The sequence below is a fragment of the Aquarana catesbeiana genome, linkage group LG09, assembly GCF_042186555.1.
Source record: "Aquarana catesbeiana isolate 2022-GZ linkage group LG09, ASM4218655v1, whole genome shotgun sequence".
Classification (NCBI taxonomy): Eukaryota; Metazoa; Chordata; class Amphibia; order Anura; family Ranidae; genus Aquarana; species Aquarana catesbeiana.
Window position 1 is genome coordinate 181058985 of NC_133332.1, and position 21290 is coordinate 181080274.

General features: G+C 45.8%; 1 protein-coding gene across 9 annotated transcripts in view; it reads left to right on the forward strand.

The window, feature by feature from the left end:
- TENM1 (teneurin transmembrane protein 1) overlaps positions 1-21290 on the forward strand; it is a 1380190-nt gene that overhangs the window by 1094086 nt on the left and 264814 nt on the right. For all 9 annotated transcript variants that reach the window (XM_073599409.1, XM_073599407.1, XM_073599406.1 and 6 more), the window contains 2 exons: positions 1392-1412; positions 6868-7100. In XM_073599409.1, coding sequence (XP_073455510.1) covers positions 1392-1412; positions 6868-7100 — 254 coding nt within the window. The remainder of the gene's footprint in view (positions 1-1391; positions 1413-6867; positions 7101-21290) is intronic.

Sequence of the window (21290 nt, forward strand, 5' to 3'; positions counted from 1 at the left end):
TTTTAGTGAAATGGTAGGGGTACAAGTACCCCCTTACCATTTCACACAGGGGGGAGGGCCGGGATCTGGGGGTCCCCTTGTTAAAGGAGGCTTCCAGATTCTGATAAGCCCCCCGCCCGCAGACCCCCACAACCACTGGCCAGGGTTTGCGGGGATGAGGCCATTGTCCTCATCAACATGGGGACAAGGTGTTTTGGGGGGCTACCCCAAAGCACCCTCCCAATGTTGAGGGCATGTGGCCTGGTACGGTTCAGGAGGGGGGTGCTCTCTCGTCCCCCCCTCTTTTCCTGCGGCCTGCCAGGTTGCATGCTCGGATAAGGGTCTTGTATGGATTTTTAGGGGGACCCCATGCCATTTTTTTTAAATTTTGACGCGGGGTTCCCCTTAAAACCCATACCAGACCTGAAGGGTCTGGTATCAATTTTGAGGGGGACCCCACGCCATTTTTTTTTTTCAATTTTGGCCGGGGTTCCCCTTAATATCCATACCAGACCTGAAGGGCCTGGTATGGAATTTAGGGGGACCCCCCCACGTCATTTATTTTTTAATTTTGGTTCGGGGTTCCCCTGTGGGGAATTCCCATGCCGTTTTTATCAATGAACTTTTATGTGTATTGTCGGACCGGCAATTCATTATAAGCCGCAAGTAGTTTTAAATGACTTTTTTCCTTTGAAATGTCATTTTGCTGTCAGACTGTTCTAAACACGGGAAACATGCGCCCCTTTACAGGCATACTATAGACACCTCCTAGGTACGAAATTTAAAGGGATATTACACGTTTATTGTTTCACTTTAAGCATTATTAAAATCACTGCTCACGAAAAAAACAGCCGCTTTTAAAACTTTTTTTTGCATTGATCCATGTCCCCTGGGGCAGGACCCAGGTCCCCAAACACTTTTTATGACAATAACTTGCATATAAGCCTTTAAAATTAACACTTTTGATTATTCATGTTCGTGTCCCATAGACTTTAGCGGTGTTCGCGTGTTCAAACAAATTTTTTGCCTGTTCGCAAGTTCTGGTGCGAACGAACAGGGGGGTGTTCGGCTCATCCCTAGTCCTAAGCATGTTTGAAGCCATTTACTGTTGACTGTCCCACTACCTCTGCTGAAAGTTTATTCCAAGCAACAGCATCCCTGTTTCTCAAGATCTAAAGTTGGGAGGTATGGTGGGTGTCTGGAAAATGGTAGTCCTGTTTGGCACTTTTTTTACAAACATTTTTCAGCACCCTAGGTTAAATGGTTGTCTAGGCCTGTTATATGGTATTTTTGTAGCAGAATGTATTTTCTCTGCAGTAGAATGTTTGAGTATATGCTTTACATTTTCTGTAAACCTAATTTCTGTTTTCTTCTTCTTCCCCTCCTGCTGCAAACCTGATTTATTACATCAGAAACAGAGATACAAGACACAGGTAAGTGAATCACCAATGGAGCCATTTATAACTTTATTGATTTGGCATAAAAAAGAGATGAAGGCTGTAATATATTACTAATCTAGTCAACATTTGAGGAAGGTGTACATAAACAATATTCAAGTCACAAAGAGATTTCTCTCTAATTCCTTTTTATTGCCGTACTCTAAGTGTGACATTAAGTGTTCATGTTTTCTTCCATTAATCAATCATTCATATAGAGTGTCCAACTGCAATGCTTCACTGACTCAAAGCAGCTTTGACTGTGAAGTGCAGGAAACAGCATGTAAAGCCTTTGTAGGCATGACAGCTACATACAGCTTTTCTTTTGAGTTTTTTTTTCTTATTAGGGCTCTTTTACATTGATCAGTTTTTCTTCCATTTTCATCATAAATGTGTTGCGCCGCCTGCAAATGAAAAGTACCAGTGCACAACAAAGAAATTATTATTAATAAATAAATCAAATTCATGAAAGATCCACAAAATTAATATAAGTGTTCATGAGAACAACATGAGAACAACTTCATTACAAGTCCCACATAATTATAAAGTGCAATGATTCACAGTGCAAATACAGCAGCCCAGAGAATCCCACAAAGAGATATATTCTTCACCACTTGTGTGCACCCACATTCGCGAACTGCTTAACAGATCCTCAGACCTCAAAGAGAATGAGGTCTGGCTACGCTTTAAGGGAGAAAACCCAAATAGATGGATGATGGCTTCCCAGTATGTCAAACAAAACTCATCTCACCAACATCAGCAATCCACCATGTGACACGCCAGCTCGTGATTATTTTTTTTTAAATAAGAAATTTACTCACAAATATAAAAGGTATAACGGCATCTCAGTAACAGTAATTTCCAATCAGCGCTTTGGCGGGCATGGTGACGTCACTGCTGTAGCTCCGCCTGGAGTGTTTTGTCTTGTGAGACGTCATCACTGGGGCAATGGAATATATTCTTACATTTTTGCCTTACCAGAATCACAAGATGAATGCATGACCATCAAACCTGATAGAACTCTTCACACGGTCAGTTGAGGGTCATTTGCATTTTAAGTCCTGCATATTGCATTGTTGGTGCGGTAAAAATAAAAAACACCACTAAAAGGGTACCTCCCCATTCAAATGAATAGAAAACACATCAGACTCTGCAAAAATGCACCCGCAGTTGCCTGTTTGGTGCGTTTGTTGAGTTACATGTCCTCTTTTCACAGTTGCAAAACACACCGGAAACACAGCAAAAATGTGACAAAAACACATATGCATTTTTACCATGTTTTTGCAACAGAGCAGTGTGAAAGCAGCCTTAAAATACACAAACCACAAACTATCCAGACCTAATGGAAACAATTTATGTGGGATAGATTTGAATGTCTACCAGTCATTTTAGAAGTATAGATGTTTACATGGATTTAAAGTGGCCAGAAATGAGACTCCTAAAATATATTGGGGCCACGATTTTTGACAATGTCAGTCATGTTACTATTATAAAGTAAGGAAAACAATGACATCATTGCTCACCATGATGGTATGATTATGTGACAAAGAAAGACTCCAAGTATACATTATTATAGTCTACTGTAAATAGTGTACACTCACAACAAGCAATAATATTCTGTACTAGGTTTTCTATAGTTTCTATGGGGTACAGCACTTAGTGCTATGTTTCTCACTCTATTTAAGGCCATATTATCATAAAAAGGGGTTCCATTCGCCACAGCAAAGTTATAGTTTTAACAACTTTTACTTCAATCTTTAACTTAACAGTAAAGCATTACAAAAAGACCACAGTTTTACATAATGCTCTGTGCATGAAGATAATCAAAATGACTACACTGACTGGAAGTATGACTGGACATACTTACCTGCTCTGTGCAATGGTTTTGCACAGAGCAGCCCCGAGGGCAGACACACTACGGCCTTCTTGATGACTCTGGTGTCTGCCCTGTGGGCAGGGAGCCGCTCAGGACACACCCACCCAGGTATTTCTTGTGTGATAGGTGTGACAGGTTTGTTGTGCTGCCTCTCGGTGTACAGGTGTGAGTAGGATGAGCTGGCTGAGTCTCACACCTGCAGGGAGAGGAATCCCAGACCTTTCAAAAGAGATGTCATCCAGACTGGACCTGCGTTGTGTGTATTGTATAGCCAGGATCATGTCCTCTCCTCATCATACCATTCAAATCACCTGATTGTTCTGCTAAGCAACCTGCTTTACCCTCCCACTCTCCTTTTGCATATATGATTAACCACTTCAGCTCCATAAGATTTACCCCCCTTCATGACCAGGCCATTTCTTTGCGATACGTTTCAGCATTACTTTAACTGACAATTGCACGGTCATGTGACAATGTACCCAAATAAAACTGATGGTATTTTTTTCCCCACAAAACGAGCTTTCTTTTGGTTGCACTTCACGACCTCTGGGGTTTTTATTTTTTGCGCTATAAACAAAAAAAGGCCGACAATTTTGTAAAAAAAAAAAAACAATATTTTTTACTTTCTGCAATAAATCATGGGGGTTTCTGATCTAAAAGAAGAGTCTAATCTAAGGATGAACGCTGATCTAAGGTGGACTCCTGATATTTGGGGGGGATTCTGATGTAAGAGGAGGATACCAATGTAAGAGGTCACTAATGTGAGAAGGGACTAAAGGGATCTAAAGGGGACACTACCTGGACCCTTTTCTCATAACAGATCATGCAATGAATTGTAAACATGCTTGAAATATAGACTAAAGTGCATTTTTTGAGGGTTACATTCAAAAAGTAGGTCTTCTAGATCTGTTTGGCAAATATATATTATTTTTTGCAGGACTGGAGTTTAATTTTAACTTATGCTGTATAGAATTGCCTGCAATCTGATTGCATTTATACTTTTATTAGGAAAAAAATATAACTTGCTTCAGTTATATACAGCATGCATTGTTCAATCACATTTAATGACAGACTGCTGTATATTGTTCTGTTGAGAAACAGAGGCCCAGGGGACGCAGAAACGTCTAAGTACACTAAACAGCTACTAAGCCCCTGACACAATTCCTGCTGCTAGTAGAGATTAAAATGTCTGCTGGCATAACAGAAACCCTAATTGCAAGCAAGCCATTTCCATGGCAACATCAATCAGTGTCGGACAGTTGTATTCATAAATCTTCAGGTTCAGTACAGAGCACAAGCAATAGTGATTTCTTCCTAAACACATCCATTAAAGATTATTTAAGCAAAAATAGTGATCAGTGGCCATTGGGGGTAATCATTTGAATGTATTTTCTTTTCTTTTGAGAGTGGATATGCTTTATATAATGAACTTGTATAGCTAATTATATCATCATAGTTCAAAAATATTCTTTATATCAGGGTTTACAATGTCATCACCAGGAGACATAATAGTAGCATAGCTGGAGCAATAGTAGCATAGCTGGAGCAAATTAAGTAAAGCATTTTCCTATACCCGACAGAGAAAATTGAGTACTGTCCGTGATACTTTTTTTATTTGCACTAACATACATGTTGTATGTTAGTGCAAATAAAAAAAGTATCACGGACAGTACTCAATTTTCTCTGTCACAATTGCACTAATACGGCTACAACAAATCCTATACCCGAAAAACTATAGTTGTTAAAGAGTTGGAGCCTTTCCACTAGTTGATGTGTGATTTTTTTTCACATCGTACTTTAAGTGGTTGACTATGATTTCAAGCTACATATAGCAGATCATATGCATCCATTATTTGCATTGTTGGGTTCATATGCTGGAAAGCCTGTGAGATTGATTTACTAAAACCGGAGAGTGAAAAATCTGGTGCAGCTTTGCATAGGAACCAATCAGCATCCAAGTTTTCTTTTGTCAAAGCTTAAAGTGAAGGAAAGGTATTACCATCAAAAAAGCAGCAATCAACCTCAATCTACTATTTTATAAGATCCGCATTATTAAAAAGTTCAAAATTTGCATCCTTGTACCTGTTTTTGTTGAAAAGCCCGCCTGTTACGTGGCCTTTTTTCTGCTCTGGTTATTTTGTATCTCTCGGGTCCTGGGCGTGTCCCTTACCGGCTAGCTACATCAATTACAAAAGTGACATAGCTAGTCAGCGGGCGTTCACAAAGAATGCTAGCCAAGAAGGAAGTGAGCAGAGAAAGACAGGACAGAGGTGGAGCTGGATGGGACAGGGGCAGGCTGAGTGGAATGGGGTAGAGCTATGCTCTAATGTTTGCCCAAGCTGACAATGGTTTAAGGAAGTGATGTGAGCAGCCACATTCGACTATATTGGCACACCGTTGTCGGCAAACCTGAAGAGATTGCTGATTGTTTAGGTTACACTGCTATTTCTGATCTAGACAATCAACGATTAAGAACATTTATAGTACAAGTTATATTCGTTTTTAAACATACCAAGCAAGGGCAGAATTTAATTTTTGACTGGAATTCCACTTTCATTGAACAAGCTGAAGTTAGCCGATTGACTACCATGTACAGCTGCATTAGATTATGATCTCTCCAGCTTTAGTAAATTAACCCCAATGTTCTTTGAAGAACCATTAAGATCTGGCCAACTGTGAGAACCCTAAGTAAATACATTGGATTGGTCTATGCTGCAATCTAACCACCGTATGTAATAAAGTATGACATTCTAGAAATACAGGAAATTACATTTTTTTCCACAATAAATTGTTTTTCATCTTCTTATTTCTACAATTTTTGTGCTGGGTGATTGCTGCCTTTATTTATCGTCTTGGACTTGGCTAAAAAATCTGACAATCTTTTTTTACTGTATCTCTCAGAGACTTTATTATTGAGAGTTCTGCATGTGAATTCTTGGGTCTATTTACCTATTCCTACTCACCTACTCTGGTAATCATTATGAGGAGGGTTCCCTTCTCCTTGTATCACTTTTAGTTATATCAAAGAGAATGTTGCACGAAGTGGTGGCACATGCAAAGGCAGGCAGGTACACCCAGAACTCCTAGGCAGATAGAGCTGGAGCCGATTGTAGGAAGATCTCACTGTTGGGTACAGTATCTAAGTCATACAGCCCATCAAACTATTCATATATTTAAAATATCACTTTTTGGTGGACTTTCCCTTTAACTCTTAGTATCAGGTTCAGCTTACAATAAAATAACAAAATATTTCATCAGCATTGAGAAAACACAATCAAAAATATGAAATAAGACACAGTGGGGGTATTTACTAAAATTGGAGAGTGCAAAATCTGCTGCAGCTTTGTACAAAAAAATAACAACTTCACAAAAATCAGCTTCAAGGTTATTTATTGTTTATTTTCAAAGCTTAATTGAACAAGCTTATGTCAGAAGCTGGTTGGCTACCATGCACAGCTGCACGGATTTGGAGTTCTCCAGCTCTAGTTAATGTCCCCCACCATTAAATGAGATGTAGGAACAGCAACAAGAAGGAAACATCTTTGAATGATAATTATTCTCTTTTTTATCTTTCAGTACTAGCCCTGCTCACAAGTATTATCTCACTGTGGATCCTTCTTCAGAGTCTGTCTACCTTTCTGACACGAATACCAGGAAAGTTTACAGAGTGAAATCTCTCAATGATGTTAAGGAATTGACAAAGAACTTTGAAGTTGTAGCAGGCACAGGGGACCAATGCCTCCCATTTGATCAGAGTCACTGCGGGGATGGCGAGAAAGCAAATGAAGCTTCACTCAACAGCCCAAGAGGTAAACAGACCACCTTTGCTTTTGTCACTGCACGCTGGCATATTGTTTTGGTACTAATGTTTTGGATCAGCACTCTACAAGTATTTACAGTGCCTTAAAAAAAATATTCATACCCCTTGAAATTTTCCATATTTTGTGCGTGTTACAAACAAAAACATTAATTTATTTTATTGGGATTTTATGTGATAGACCAACTCAAAGTGCCTCATAATTGTGAAGTAGAAGGAAAATGATAAATAGTTTTTTAACATCTTTTACAAATAAATATGTGAAAAGTGTTCAAGTCTTGCCACAGATTCTCAATTGGATTTAGGTCTGGACTTTGACTGGGCCATTCAACACATAAATATGCTTTGATCCAAACCATTCCATTGTAGCTCTGGCTGTATGTTTAAGGTCGTTGTCCTGCTGGAAGGTGAACCTCCGCTCCAGTCTCAAGTCTTTTGCAGACTCTAACAGGTTTTCTTCTAAGATTGCCATGTATTTGGTTCCATCCATCTTCCCATCAACTCTGACCAGCTTCCCTGTCCCTGCTGAAGAAAAGCATTCCCACAACATGATGCTGCCACCACCATGTATCACGGTGGGGATGGTGTGTTCAGGGTGATGTGCAGTGTTTGTTTTCCACCACACATAGTGTTTTGCTTTTAGGCCAAAAAGATTAATTTTGACCTCATCTGACCAGAGCACCTTCTTCCATATGCTTGCTGTGTGTTTTCTTCTAAGAGTAAAAACAATATAGGTTGTGCTAATCAATCATATTAAACCAACGATAGTGATTCAAATTGATTTGAAAACAGTCCACAAGTGATGTGATATGTTAATCCTGATGTCATTCTGCACTGTCCACCACCATAGTGATCATTAAAACTTTGGTGCCTCCACCAACAGTTGAATGGCTCGCTTACCAGCTCCAATTGATCCCTCATTACAAGGGATCATATCCGCTTGTGGCTTTAGCCCAGCCAAGGCCTTTATCCAGGTCCAGATAGTCTCCTGCAAAGGATCACCCCTTGGCACCATTTTGGATAAAAGGATTTCCGCACCATGCAGTGAAAAGAGTAAATAGTTTTACTCTTTTCACTGCATGGTGCAGAAATCCCTTATTGAATGTGGTGGTGTGCCACTTAGCATGAATGGCATTACAGCTGTGTTTCCTTGCTCTCCGGTAGTTCCACTTGCTACAATGTGGGCGCGGTTGTATGCAGCAATGAGGAGAGCTCCCCAGGGACACTGGAGAAAAAGGAGAAGGACCCTGCTTAAAACCTGACGAGCTAGAGAACACCTAAAATTAAAGTAGAACAATAGGCAAAACTTTTTTTTTCATTTTGAATAGAGCAAGGGAGGATTATAACCCTTGTCAGGGTTTTTTTGCCATCTGTGTCCTATTGCAGAGATTTTCCTTCACTTCCTGTCCCATAGCCAAACATGAAGTGAGAGGAAATCCCTGCAAATTAAGGGAAATCCTTGGGGACCCCCAGGTCACCAGAAACAGTGTCCCCACTGGAAGATTTCCCCTCTATTACTTTTCTGCTGACAACCCAAAATTTAGGATTCTCTTTTACTTTGACTTTCAATAATAAACAATAATAAAAAATGACAGCTGTTCCCATCCCTCTCCACTCTAAAACTAGAAAAAAATTCCCTTTAGTTATACTTTAAAGCCTAATTCCAGCCTAGCCAATTTAATGACTATAGCACCTGTCCCTGCTCTTTGAAATTGCAGTTGTTGAAACAAAAAAGGACTGTGGGTGAAGGTGTGACATGAGCAATATGTAACACAGAAAGAAGGTCATTACGTCATGTTCCTGTGCTGTTTTGTTTGTTTCAGAAAAAATGCATTGAAGGTCTTTATTCTTGTGTTCTCTTCCTCTTACTCGTCCTTCATATCTCTTCAAATAATGTAACAATTTGCAAGACAGAAGACTATAGAAAAAGTACATTTTAATAAGACTTGGATAAACTTCTGAGCATAATTAAGTATTCCCAGGTTGTGGAAAGACAAAAAAAGTGTTCGTCAATAAATCATGATCAAAGACAAGATAATTAATATTTGTTTAGTACTCAAAATCTACTGAACACCATGTAAAGTAGAGTTATGAAATTAATAACTTTTCACACAATTTATTTAATAAAACATATTTGGTTAATTATGAAAAAATACAGATAGTACACCAAGTGTGAAATATATTGTTCAATAATGATACAATCATTGGGCCAAATTAACTATAAAACACTGGTGGTTGACTTTTTTCTTGGAAGAAATGCTAAATCATATTATCTTTGCCCTGGGCAGGTTCTTGTTTTGTTGCTGATGATGTCAGAACCACATACGCCACAAAATATAAACTAGGTAAACGTCAAACCAGGAGTTCTGTAGGTGAAAATTCTGCATTTCCGTTACCAGCATCGACATAACTAAGTCTCAAAAGCAATAGGGACCCTGCATCAGGGACATGCAGTCAGGGGAGGCAGGTGAGGCATAAGAGACATAAAAATAAAAATAAAAAAATGATCGCTTTTGAGGGTCGGCAACCTGGAGTCATAGAGACCCCAAATTTGGGGAGTAGGTAGCTGATGTCCTACCCCACCACAATTTGGGTCTCCTATGACCTATGGTTCGAGAGTTATGGGGCTCCTTGTGCCAGTACCAGGACAAAGTCATCCAGTGTCCAGGGCGAAGATGCCAAATGGCGCCCCCCCAACCCCCCCCAACCCCCCCCCTCAAGGTGGAATAGCAGGTGGGATGTGATAAATTGCGATGCATGCAGTTTAATAGCGGTACACATTCTATCCTGCAAATAAATATGGGGCTCACAATGGTGTGGAAAAAAATTCCCCAGCATTAGTTGTGAGGGAAAAATGCCCCTGCATGTGTGGTGTCACTGAAATGAAAAATGTGGTGTGAGTCTATGGACTGATTTGGTGGTGGTTTGAAGAGAGAAGGGAGCTGGAAGGGTGGGGGCTCTATGGGATCCATTTATCTAGGGGGGCTTTTGTGGCTCTAAGGGAGTAAGGCTTCATTCCCAGGTGCAGCCAGGGGTTAGTAAAACCAGGCAGTTGAGCCATGGCTTTACTGCCCCAGACCTTTACACTAACTCCTGGTCATGGCTGTATACATGCCACAACAAAACTTAAACAGCATATCACTTTTAATGGGTGTTGCCTCCACTGGACGTAATGAATGCAGTTCTATGGCTCTGCACCACAGCCGTGTGCAATGCACATGATTTTGTCGTGGTAGTACAGCAGTACTACCCCCTTATAGCAGGGTCCCCAGAGTTCCCCTCTACATCAGAGTTCACAAAGTCCCCCAAGTCATCTCTCACATCAAGGTCCCTAGTGTTCCCCCTTACATCATAGTTTCCCCCCTTTCAAAGTCCTCTCCTTACATCATGGTCCCCAGAGTTCCCCTCTTATATCAGAGTTCTTCCTTTCATTAGGGTCCCTAACATTCCCCCTCTTACCTCCCCCTTGGCTCAGGGTCCCCGGAGATCCCCCTTACATCAGGGATACCAGCTTCTCCCCTCTTTAGATCAGGGTCCCCAGAGATCCACCTTAGCTCAGGGTCCCCAGTGCTCCCCATTAGCTTAGGGTCCCCAGTGCTCCCCCTTAGATTGGAATCCCCAGTGCTCCCCCTTAGCTCAGTTTCCTCAGAGATACCCCTTAGCTCAGGGTCCCCAGAGATCCCCCTTAGCTCAGGGTCCCCAGAGATCCCCCTTAGCTCAGGGTCCCCAGAGATCCCCCTTAGCTCAGGGTCCCCAGAAAGCCCCCTTAGCTCAGGGTCCCCAGAGATCCCCCTTAGCTCAGGGTCCCCAGAGATCCCCTTTAGCTCAGGGTCCCCAGAGATCCTCCTTGGCTCAGGGTCCCCAGAGATCCCCTTTAGCTCAGGGTCCCCAGAGATCCTCCTTGGCTCAGGGCCCCCAGAGATCCCCTTTAGCTCAGGGTCCCCAGAGATCCTCCTTGGCTCAGGGACCCCAGAGATCCCCTTTAGCTCAGGGTCCCCAGAGATCCCCTTTAGCTCAGGGTCCCCAGAGATCCCCTTTAGCTCAGGGTCCCCGGAGATCCCCCTTGGCTCAGGGTTCCCGGAGATCCCCCTTGGCTCAGGGTCCCCAGAGATCCCCCTCTTACCTCAGGGACCCCAGATTACCCCCTTACATCAGGGATACCAGCTTCTCCCCTCTTTAGATCAGGGTCCCCAGAGATCCACCTTAGCTCAGGGTCCCCAGTGCTCCCCATTAGCTTAGGGTCCCCAGTGCTCCCCCTTAGATTGGAATCCCCAGTGCTCCCCCTTAGCTCAGGTTCCTCAGAGATACCCCTTAGCTCAGGGTCCCCAGAGATCCCCCTTAGCTCAGGGTCCCCAGAGATCCCCCTTAGCTCAGGGTCCCCAGAAAGCCCCCTTAGCTCAGGGTCCCCAGAGATCCCCCTTAGCTCAGGGTCCCCAGAGATCCCCCTTAGCTCAGGGTCCCCAGAGATCCCCTTTAGCTCAGGGTCCCCAGAGATCCTCCTTGGCTCAGGGTCCCCAGAGATCCCCTTTAGCTCAGGGTCCCCAGAGATCCTCCTTGGCTCAGGGTCCCCAGAGATCCCCTTTAGCTCAGGGTCCCCAGAGATCCTCCTTGGCTCAGGGTCCCCAGAGATCCCCTTTAGCTCAGGGTCCCCAGAGATCCACCTTAGCTCAGGGTCCCCAGTGCTCCCCATTAGCTTAGGGTCCCCAGTGCTCCCCCTTAGATTGGAATCCCCAGTGCTCCCCCTTAGATTGGAATCCCCAGTGCTCCCCCTTAGCTCAGGTTCCTCAGAGATACCCCTTAGCTCAGGGTCCCCAGAGATCCCCCTTAGCTCAGGGTCCCCAGAGATCCCCCTTAGCTCAGGGTCCCCAGAGATCCCCCTTAGCTCAGGGTCCCCAGAAAGCCCCCTTAGCTCAGGGTCCCCAGAGATCCCCCTTAGCTCAGGGTCCCCAGAGATCCCCTTTAGCTCAGGGTCCCCAGAGATCCTCCTTGGCTCAGGGTCCCCAGAGATCCCCTTTAGCTCAGGGTCCCCAGAGATCCTCCTTGGCTCAGGGTCCCCAGAGATCCCCTTTAGCTCAGGGTCCCCAGAGATCCTCCTTGGCTCAGGGTCCCCAGAGATCCCCTTTAGCTCAGGGTCCCCAGAGATCCCCTTTAGCTCAGGGTCCCCAGAGATCCCCTTTAGCTCAGGGTCCCCAGAGATCCCCCTTGGCTCAGGGTCCCCGGAGATCCCCCTTGGCTCAGGGTCCCCAGAGATCCCCCTCTTACCTCAGGGACCCCAGATTACCCCCTTACATCAGGGATACCAGCTTCTCCCCTCTTTAGATCAGGGTCCCCAGAGATCCACCTTAGCTCAGGGTCCCCAGTGCTCCCCATTAGCTTAGGGTCCCCAGTGCTCCCCCTTAGATTGAAATCCCCAGTGCTCCCCCTTAGCTCAGGTTCCTCAGAGATACCCCTTAGCTCAGGGTCCCCAGAGACCCCCCTTAGCTCAGGGTCCCCAGAGATCCCCCTTAGCTCAGGGTCCCCAGAGATCCCCCTTAGCTCAGGGTCCCCAGAGATCCCCCTTAGCTCAGGGTCCCCAGAGATCCCCCTTAGCTCAGGGTCCCCAGAAAGCCCCCTTAGCTCAGGGTCCCCAGAGATCCCCCTTAGTGCAGGGTGCTCAGAGATCCTCCTTAGCTCAGGGTCCCCAGTGCTCCCCCTTAGCTCAGGGTCCCCAGTGCTCCCCCTTAGCTCAGGGTCCCCAGAGATATTTCTTAGCTAAGGGTCCCCAGAGATCCCTCTTAGCTTAGGGTCCCCAGTGCTCCCCCTTAGCTCAGAGTCCCCAGAGATCCCTCTTAGCTAAGGGTCCCCAGAGATCCCTCTTAGCTCAGAGTCCCCACGAGATCCCTCTTAGCTAAGGGTCCCCATAGATCCCTCTTAGCTAAGGGTCCCCAGTGCTCCCCCTCAGCTCAGGGTCCCCAGTGCTCCCCCTTAGCTCAGGGTCCCCAGAGATATCTCTTAACTAAGGGTCCCCAGAGATCCCCCTTAGCTCAGGGTCCCCAGAGATCCCCTTTAGCTAAGGGTCCCCAGAGATCCCTCTTAGCTAAGGGTCCCCAGTGCTCCCCCTTAGCTCAGGGTCCCCAGTGCTCCCCCTTAGCTCAGGGTCCCCAGAGATATCTCTTAACTAAGGGTCCCCAGAGATCCCCCTTAGCTCAGGGTCCCCAGAGATCCCCTTTAGCTAAGGGTCCCCAGAGATCCCCTTTAGCTAAGGGTCCCCAGAGATCCCCCTTAGCTCTGGGTCCCCAGAGATCCCCCTTAGCTCAGGGTCCCCAGAGATCCTCCTTGGCTCAGGGTCCCCAGAGATCCCCTTTAGCTCAGGGTCCCCAGAGATCCTCCTTGGCTCAGGGTCCCCAGAGATCCCCTTTAGCTCAGGGTCCCCAGAGATCCTCCTTGGCTCAGGGTCCCCAGAGATCCCCTTTAGCTCAGGGTCCCCAGAGATCCCCTTTAGCTCAGGGTCCCCGGAGATCCCCCTTGGCTCAGGGTCCCCGGAGATCCCCCTTGGCTCAGGGTCCCCGGAGATCCCCCTTGGCTCAGGGTCCCCGGAGATCCCCCTTGGCTCAGGGTCCCCGGAGATCCCCCTTGGCTCAGGGTCCCCGGAGATCCCCCTTGGCTCAGGGTCCCCGGAGTTATCCCTTGGCTCAGGGTCCCCAGAGATCCCCTTAGCTCAGGGTCCCCAGTGCTTCCCCTTAACTCAGGGTCCCCGGAGATCCCCTTTGGCTCAGGGTCCCCAGAGATCCCCTTTAGCTCAGGGTCCCCAGAGATCCTCCTTGGCTCAGGGTCCCCAGAGATCCCCTTAGCTCAGGGTCCCCAGAGATCCCCCTTGGCTCAGGGTCCCCAGAGATTCGCCTTGGCTCAGGGTCCCCAGAGATCCCCCTTGGCTCAGGGTCCCCAGAGATCCCCTTAGTTCAGGGTCCCCAGTGCTCCCCCTTAACTCAGGATCCCTGGAGATCCCCCTTGGCTCAGGGTCCCCAGAGATCCCCTTTAACTCAGGGTCCCCAGAGACCCTCCTTGGCTCAAGGTCCCCAGAGATCCCCTTAGCTCAGGGTCCCCAGAGACCCTCCTTGGCTCAGGGTCCCCAGAGATCCCCTTAGCTCAGGGTCCCCAGTGCTCCCCCTTAACTCAGGGTCCCCAGAGATCCCCTTTAGAGCAGGGTACTCAGAGATCCTACTTATATCATGGTTAATTTCTTCTCAGTGCAGGTACAGGACATACAGGAAGAAGCTGTGGCACTGGGATCAGGCAGGTTTGCAGGAGAAAGTTCCATTCTCCTCTTACTCTGAAGACGAGCCTGGGGGCGGGGCGAGCACCTGATTCATTGCTGGGATCCCAGCGGTCCTATCAACTAGCCACAAACACTGAAGGGGGTGGATGCTATCAGCCAGCATATTTTTACTAACAACGGCGCTGTGGCTGAGAATCAAAGCCACAGCAGCAGGAACGCTGAATGGGCATTTGAAAATGGAAGCCCCTGGCCACTCTCTCTTCTCCTGCACTGCCAATAGGAGAAAGAGGCGGGGGCGAGCGGGGGAAACATTTAGACAGCCCGCCTCTACCATTCACACCACTGCTGCCTGAGTTCAGGTGAGCGGCAGCCCGCTGGTGCTGTCACCGCTTCCCTGATGGGGGGGCGGAGGGAGGGGGCTTAACAGCACCCAGTACAACTGCCAGCTTCCTTGATGCTGTCACCCCTCAGGTGAATGTCACCCCCTCATAGCAAAGCCACGGAGTCTGAGCACTGTAACAGCAGTGATTTGATGGATCAGTGAATTGTGCAGCTTGCAATTTGGCGCCCCCCCTCCAGCCTCAAAAGACTCCGCCCAGGGCAAGTGCCCCTCCCGCCCCTGCCTTGTACCGGCCCTGCCTTGTGCAGCCTGTCAGAAGCTACATACAGAGCAGCCAGTTTAAATACAAGCTGGCGCACTCTGTTTGCAGCAGACTGAGAGGATGAGCTCACAGTGCCTCTCCTCACTTCTTGTCAGAGGCACTGAGCTCAATGGACAGCTTGGAGTCTTGGACCAATGCTAAAGTACCATTAGCCCAAGCTGTCCAATAAAAATGCTGCAGTGGAGGCACACCTCCCACCAGTGGCGTAACTAGAACCTTCAGGGCCCCGATGCAAGAAACCTTGAAGGGCCCCCTGACCCCCGGACAGGGCCCTTTCCTCCAAGCCAGGTGGCGGAACAACAGGGCGCGGTCGCAAGTGGGTGGCTGCATATAAAGGAACCGATTACTCCATTTCCCCCTGCTTCTCCTCCTCTCCCTCCCGCAGGGATTCAGCAGCTGCAGGAGGAAAATAGAGAAATCGGTTCCTCTATGCCAGTGTTTCTCAATCTTTTTTCAGTCAGGGCACCCTTGTATACCCCTAAGTGAATGGGGCTGCACTGCAACCACTCTGCAACCGTGTGCATTGCATGCAGTTGCAGCATAGTAATTAAACATTTAAGGGGTTAAAACAGGCAGTCGGGAGGCAACATATTGCCTCTTTACCAGCTGTCAAATGCCTCTGAAAAGCGATCTGAGCATGGATCGCTTTTCAAAGGAATAGATTTTTCTTTTGCTGGTACTTTGAACAAGCAAGAAAAAAAATCAGTTCTGATTGTACACATATAAGGGGTCAGGATTAAACGTGCATACATAAAATGGGCACACATACATCTAAATACACACACACAAATATAAACACACACACATAATACACACACATATGCTGTATATATACACACACATACATATATAAATACACACACACACACACACACATGTATAAACACACACATATATATAAATGCACACACATATAAACACATGTAAACACACGCATACATACATACATACACACATATAAAACATACATACATACAGATAGCCTTTTAAAAATTGTCAGTGCTTTACCTTATCTCTTCCTGCCGGGTACTGCACTGTAGGGGGAGACAAGGAGCACAGCACACACTGTGTGCTCACTTTAGGTCTATCAGTCTGACGAGTTCCCTGCACAGTGCTGATTACAATTCGGCTGAGGATTGGGGAGCTCAGCCGCTCCTACCGCTCCTCCTATCGAGATATACAGGGGCCCTCAAGGGCCCCCTGCTGCATGGGGCCCGTCACCATGGCGGCCTCAGCGACCCCTATACTTCCGCCACTGCCTCTCACTGCAGTGTCAAAGAAGGGGGCATGTGTCTAAAAGACACATGCTCCCTTCCAACCCGGCCCTCTTAACTACAAGGACAAAACGTGTTTATGGGTATAAGATTTACCCACAATCCCATTTTTTTCGCACACAGTTAAGAGGGAGAAAGAGAATCTGCTGCTGCTGCTGAAAAGGTACTGTTATAATCAATCTAAATAAGATAATAATGTATTATTTATCTAGTTACTGTGAAATTACTGGTTGGAAGTTATAACTTCCAACTTCAGTAATTTGTCCATTAAGCCACCTGCTTGAGTACAGGTTTTGAAAATATAGTAAATTACCTTAAAAACAATATATAACAATTATTTGTATATTACTTACTTATGGTAATTAACCCTTTGCCATCCAGGTCAATTCTGACACTTCTCTCTTGGATCTGGTGTCAGCGTCCTCTATCTCAGCACTGGTGTCAGTGGCTCTCAGTGCTGGTGTCAGTGTTCTCTAGCTCTTTGTCCTCTATCTCAGTGCTGGTGTCGTCCTGTCTTAGTGCTGGAGCCAGTGTTCTCTAGCTCAACGCTGGTGTCAGTGCTGGCATGCTCTCAGTGCTGGTGTCAGTGTTCTCTGTCTCAGTGCTGGTGTCATGGCATTCTCACTTTGCACTCTATGTTGGTGCTGGTGTCAATGCTCTCTATCTCGGTGCTGGAGTCAGTGTCCTCTATCTCAGTGGGTGTCAGTGCTCTGTCTCTCTCAGTGGCAGGTTTGCAGGAGAAAGTTCCATTCTCCTCTTACTCTGAAGACGAGCCTGGGGGCGGGGCGAGCACCTGATTCATTGCTGGGATCCCGGCGGTCCTATCAACTAGCCACAAACACTGAAGAAGAAGAGAAGGGGCTGTGCGAGTTTCACCACCTCGGAGGTCTCATCATCCCTGTTGGTCAGCAATAGGGGTCCCCCGGGACTTCTGTGGGGAAGAGCTCCTGGTGGGAGATAGCCACAGAGAAGCCGATCATGAGCAGTGCCAGTGCAGAATGCAGAGCACCTTGCCCACCATGTCTAAAGATCAGCACCGGACTCAGCTGGGACCTCTTGAGCCACCGCCGAAGAGCCCTGGGTGGTCGGGGATGAGGGTGGGGTGGCGGGAGGGGTCAGGGGGACCCGGCTATCAATCACAGGCGGTCACACTGGGACACTGGCAGAGGACTGAGCAGACCTGAATGTTTACGATCTCCATATAAGCAGGAGGTAATCACTCTGATTTATACAAGCAGCTAATATGCACAGATACACAGAGAATGGTGACTATTGCACTGTGCTCTCCATCAGTGCCATAGCTAGAACCTTCAGGGCCCCGGTGCAAGAAATCACGTAAGGCCCTCCTGGCCTCCAGCCAGGTCCCTTATCTTTGAGCCTGGTGGTGGAACTCCAGGGCCCGGTTGCAAGTATGACCTTTGTGAGCCCTGTAGTTCAGCCACTGGTATCAGTAGTTTTTTTGTTGTTATTTTTTTGTACATTTTTTTAATTATTTTTTTTAATTATTTTTTACACTTTTTTTAAAATTAGTTTTTACAATTTTTTAGGAGCCCCATTCAGGGGTTTTGGTGAGATATCAGGGGTCTAAACAGACCTCTGGTGTTCCACCTTTGAGACAGGAAAGGAGACTGATGACACACCCCTCAATTTACATCTCTGCAACCTCAGCTACACAGAATGAATGGACAGGAAGAACTGTGGTGGGGGTCTTTCCCCCCAAGTGAGATGGGGTCCCCGTCCCCCAGGGAGATGATGGGGGCCCTTTGAGACAAGCCTGTGGTGTCCTTCGGTTCATAGGCTGTTTGCTTAAACTTTGTGTGGGAGAAGCGTGCAGTGCACCTCTGGAGCACTGCACAAATGAATGGATGCAGCCGACTTGGGGGGGGCGGGACGCTGGCTGGGGAAGACACTGGGCTGAGCAGTGCTGCGTGGGGGAAGGGGAGAGGGACCCAAAGGAGCTGGCCAAGGACACAGGCGGAGAATGCGAGACAGAGCAGCCAGTGCAGTAGAGCAGGGAGCTCTGCTATGGTGCTACCCACTCAATGAGGTGGATTTTTAAACTTTTTCTTTTCTGCAGCAGAGGTACATTCATGGTATATTGGTGAAGTTGGAATTTAGAAAAAAGTGAACTTAGAAAAAACTTAGAACTTAGAAAAAAAGTGAACTTCTGGAATTCCCTGCTGTAAAATAGCATCCCTTTCCTCCAAATTTTGTTGAAAATGTAGAGATTCTGGCAAAAATGTTGCTATTATGGTGAATTGCCTTGGAATCATTTGAGACAAGGAAAATAAAGCCCAACTCCTGCATTATTTTTTAATGGAAACCAATTATATATTTAAAATAAAAAAAAAAGCTCAAGTTGCAATAACCCAGCAATGTAGAGCTGTTCTCTGCATTATCTATTTATTGCCAAAAAATGTCCTGTTGTTGACAAGCATTACTTAATATGAAGGACTGAGAAATCAACTCTGACTGCAGGGTGCATTCAATCATCTAGTGCAGTGTTTCTCAACTCCAGTCCTCAAGGCGCCCCAACAGGTCATGTTTTCAGGATTTCCCTCAGATGAAACAGCTGTGGTAATTACTAAGGCAGTGAAACTGATCAAATCACCTGTGCAAAATAATGGGGAGCCTGAAAACATGACCTGTTGGGGCGCCTTGAGGACTGGAGTTGAGAAACACTGATCTAGTGTGTAATGATGCAAAAAACAGTCTAAACTGTATTTCAGCTGGCACAAAGTCCCCAGTGCTTTTGGGTATGGGGGTTCTTATGCATCAGTGCTTGGGTCTAGCATCCAAAGATTTAGCCTGGGGGGCCCACTGTGTGTGTAAATGGACACACAGAACATGGCTTGCGATCAAGCCTGCATGCGTGCCACCATAGGAAGTGGCTTCCTATAGTGGCACATATATGGAAACTAGGTGGCGCCTAGAGCGCCAGCAGGGGACCCCGGGAGAGGAGGATCAGGGTTACTCTGTGCAAAACCATTACAAAGAGCAGGTAGGTATGATATGTTTGTTATTTACGCTCCGTCGATCCCCGCTGAGCAGGCAGATGACATGTCTGTCTCTGCACACTGTGCAGGAACCGACCTGTCAGAGCGCCGCTTTCCTCTATGGGGGATCGGATGAAGACAGACCGTAGAGTCCGTTTTCATCCGATCCGCCAGACAGATGAAAAAATAGAGTTTCCATCCGTCACACTTTAGAGGATCGGAGCGGGTCGGATGTCAGTGGACATGTCACCGCTGACATCCGTCGCTCCATAGACCTGTATGGAGTGTCCATTCAGGTCCGCCTAAAAAACTGACAGGCGGACCTGAACGATCCGCCCGTGTGAAAGGGGCCTTAAACGTATACCCTTTATAATGCATGAGAGTATTTTGCTAGCTTTGTTATCTGAGGCTTGGCATTACATGATATTTTGTGATCTACAATCCCACCGTTTGCATCATTGATTCACCCAAGGTAACCCTTCCTAATGTGCATTTTGCATTTGTATTTTTGGCACCCAAGTATATAACTTTACATTTCCTAATATTGAACCCATGTATCTCCCCACCCCCCTATTTTTGTCCAGATCTTCCTGTAATGATGCTACATCCTGTGCCAAATATATTCCCTTGCATCGGTAAACACTGAAACTGAACTCTTGATTCCAACCTTTAAATCATTAAAAAACAAATTGAACAGCATTGGCCCCAAGACAAAATCCTGGGCCACAACCCTCACAATTTAGTAATTTATCACTATTCTGGACCCATTCATGTAAATTGTTTTTTTTTATTATACTATATTATTAATAATATTTATTATGTTAGAGCAATAAAATTGTCTGGTGGCTCCATACACACATTAGGTGTGGTTCCATGTAACCAAACCAACAGCATACAAAGAAATTAGGGGAAGAAAAAGCTTCACCTTAGAAAAGTGGTTACTTCCTGGGACTATTTGGTCATATATCCAGACTAAGTGAAAAGGTTATATACAGTAGTTTATTCAAGCAATATTGTCAATATAAAATTATTTCTTTTACAGATTAAATGTTTAAGACTTAAAGTATCAAGTGCATTAGCAAATTCTAGATAAACCATGTCCACTGAACTTCCACCATCCAATTTGTCACTTACTTCCTCATAGAAGGACAATAGGTGCATCTGACATGAACAGTCTTTCATAAATCCATGCTGGTTGTCATGAACCTTTACCACAGATAAACTTTTATATTGGATCCCTAACCATTCCCTCAAATACTTTACATACTAATATTGTTAGGCTGACTGGTCTGTAGTTTCCTAGTATACATCTTGACCCTTTTTGTAAATTGGCACCATATTTGCTGTACGCTAATCAGTCAGTACCATTCCAGTCAATAAGTTGTCTATAATAATTAAAAATAGTGGCTTTGGGGATAAGGGATGCCATCACTGCTTGTTGTATGCTCCACCATAGGCTGACACTGGGTATTTTGGCGCTTGCCATGAGGAAGTAGCTGTGGGGAATTGCTGGAGAGGCAAGTGGATTTTGGAACCTTAAAGGCTAAGTTCACCTGTATTTAGAGTATAACATGTAACATGTTCCAGCACCCCCCTTCCCTGTAACGGCAGATGTAGGTTCTTCTCCCCCATGCCCCCTGTCAGATTTGAAATTTGCATGGCTGTGAAGGGTTCTGCCCCCACAACTGTGTCATTCAGTCACAGGGATCTATGAATGAATAAACTACAAATCCTGTCTGCCACTGCGGCAGACTTTTTGTTTCAATACTGATGCTGATCAGTACACTCATAGTCCATTCACTTTTCCTCCAGCTTTCAAAAACTAAGCCTGTACAGAGGTACAGGCAGAAAGCTGCAAGGTAAGTGTACATGAGCCTGACATTGCACCCATGATCCACGTATCACAGATGCAATTCTTTTGCAGACTATTGCGAGGAAAAATAATAAATGCACATTTGTTTTCTTGCAAAAATATGCATTTATTATTTTCTTCCC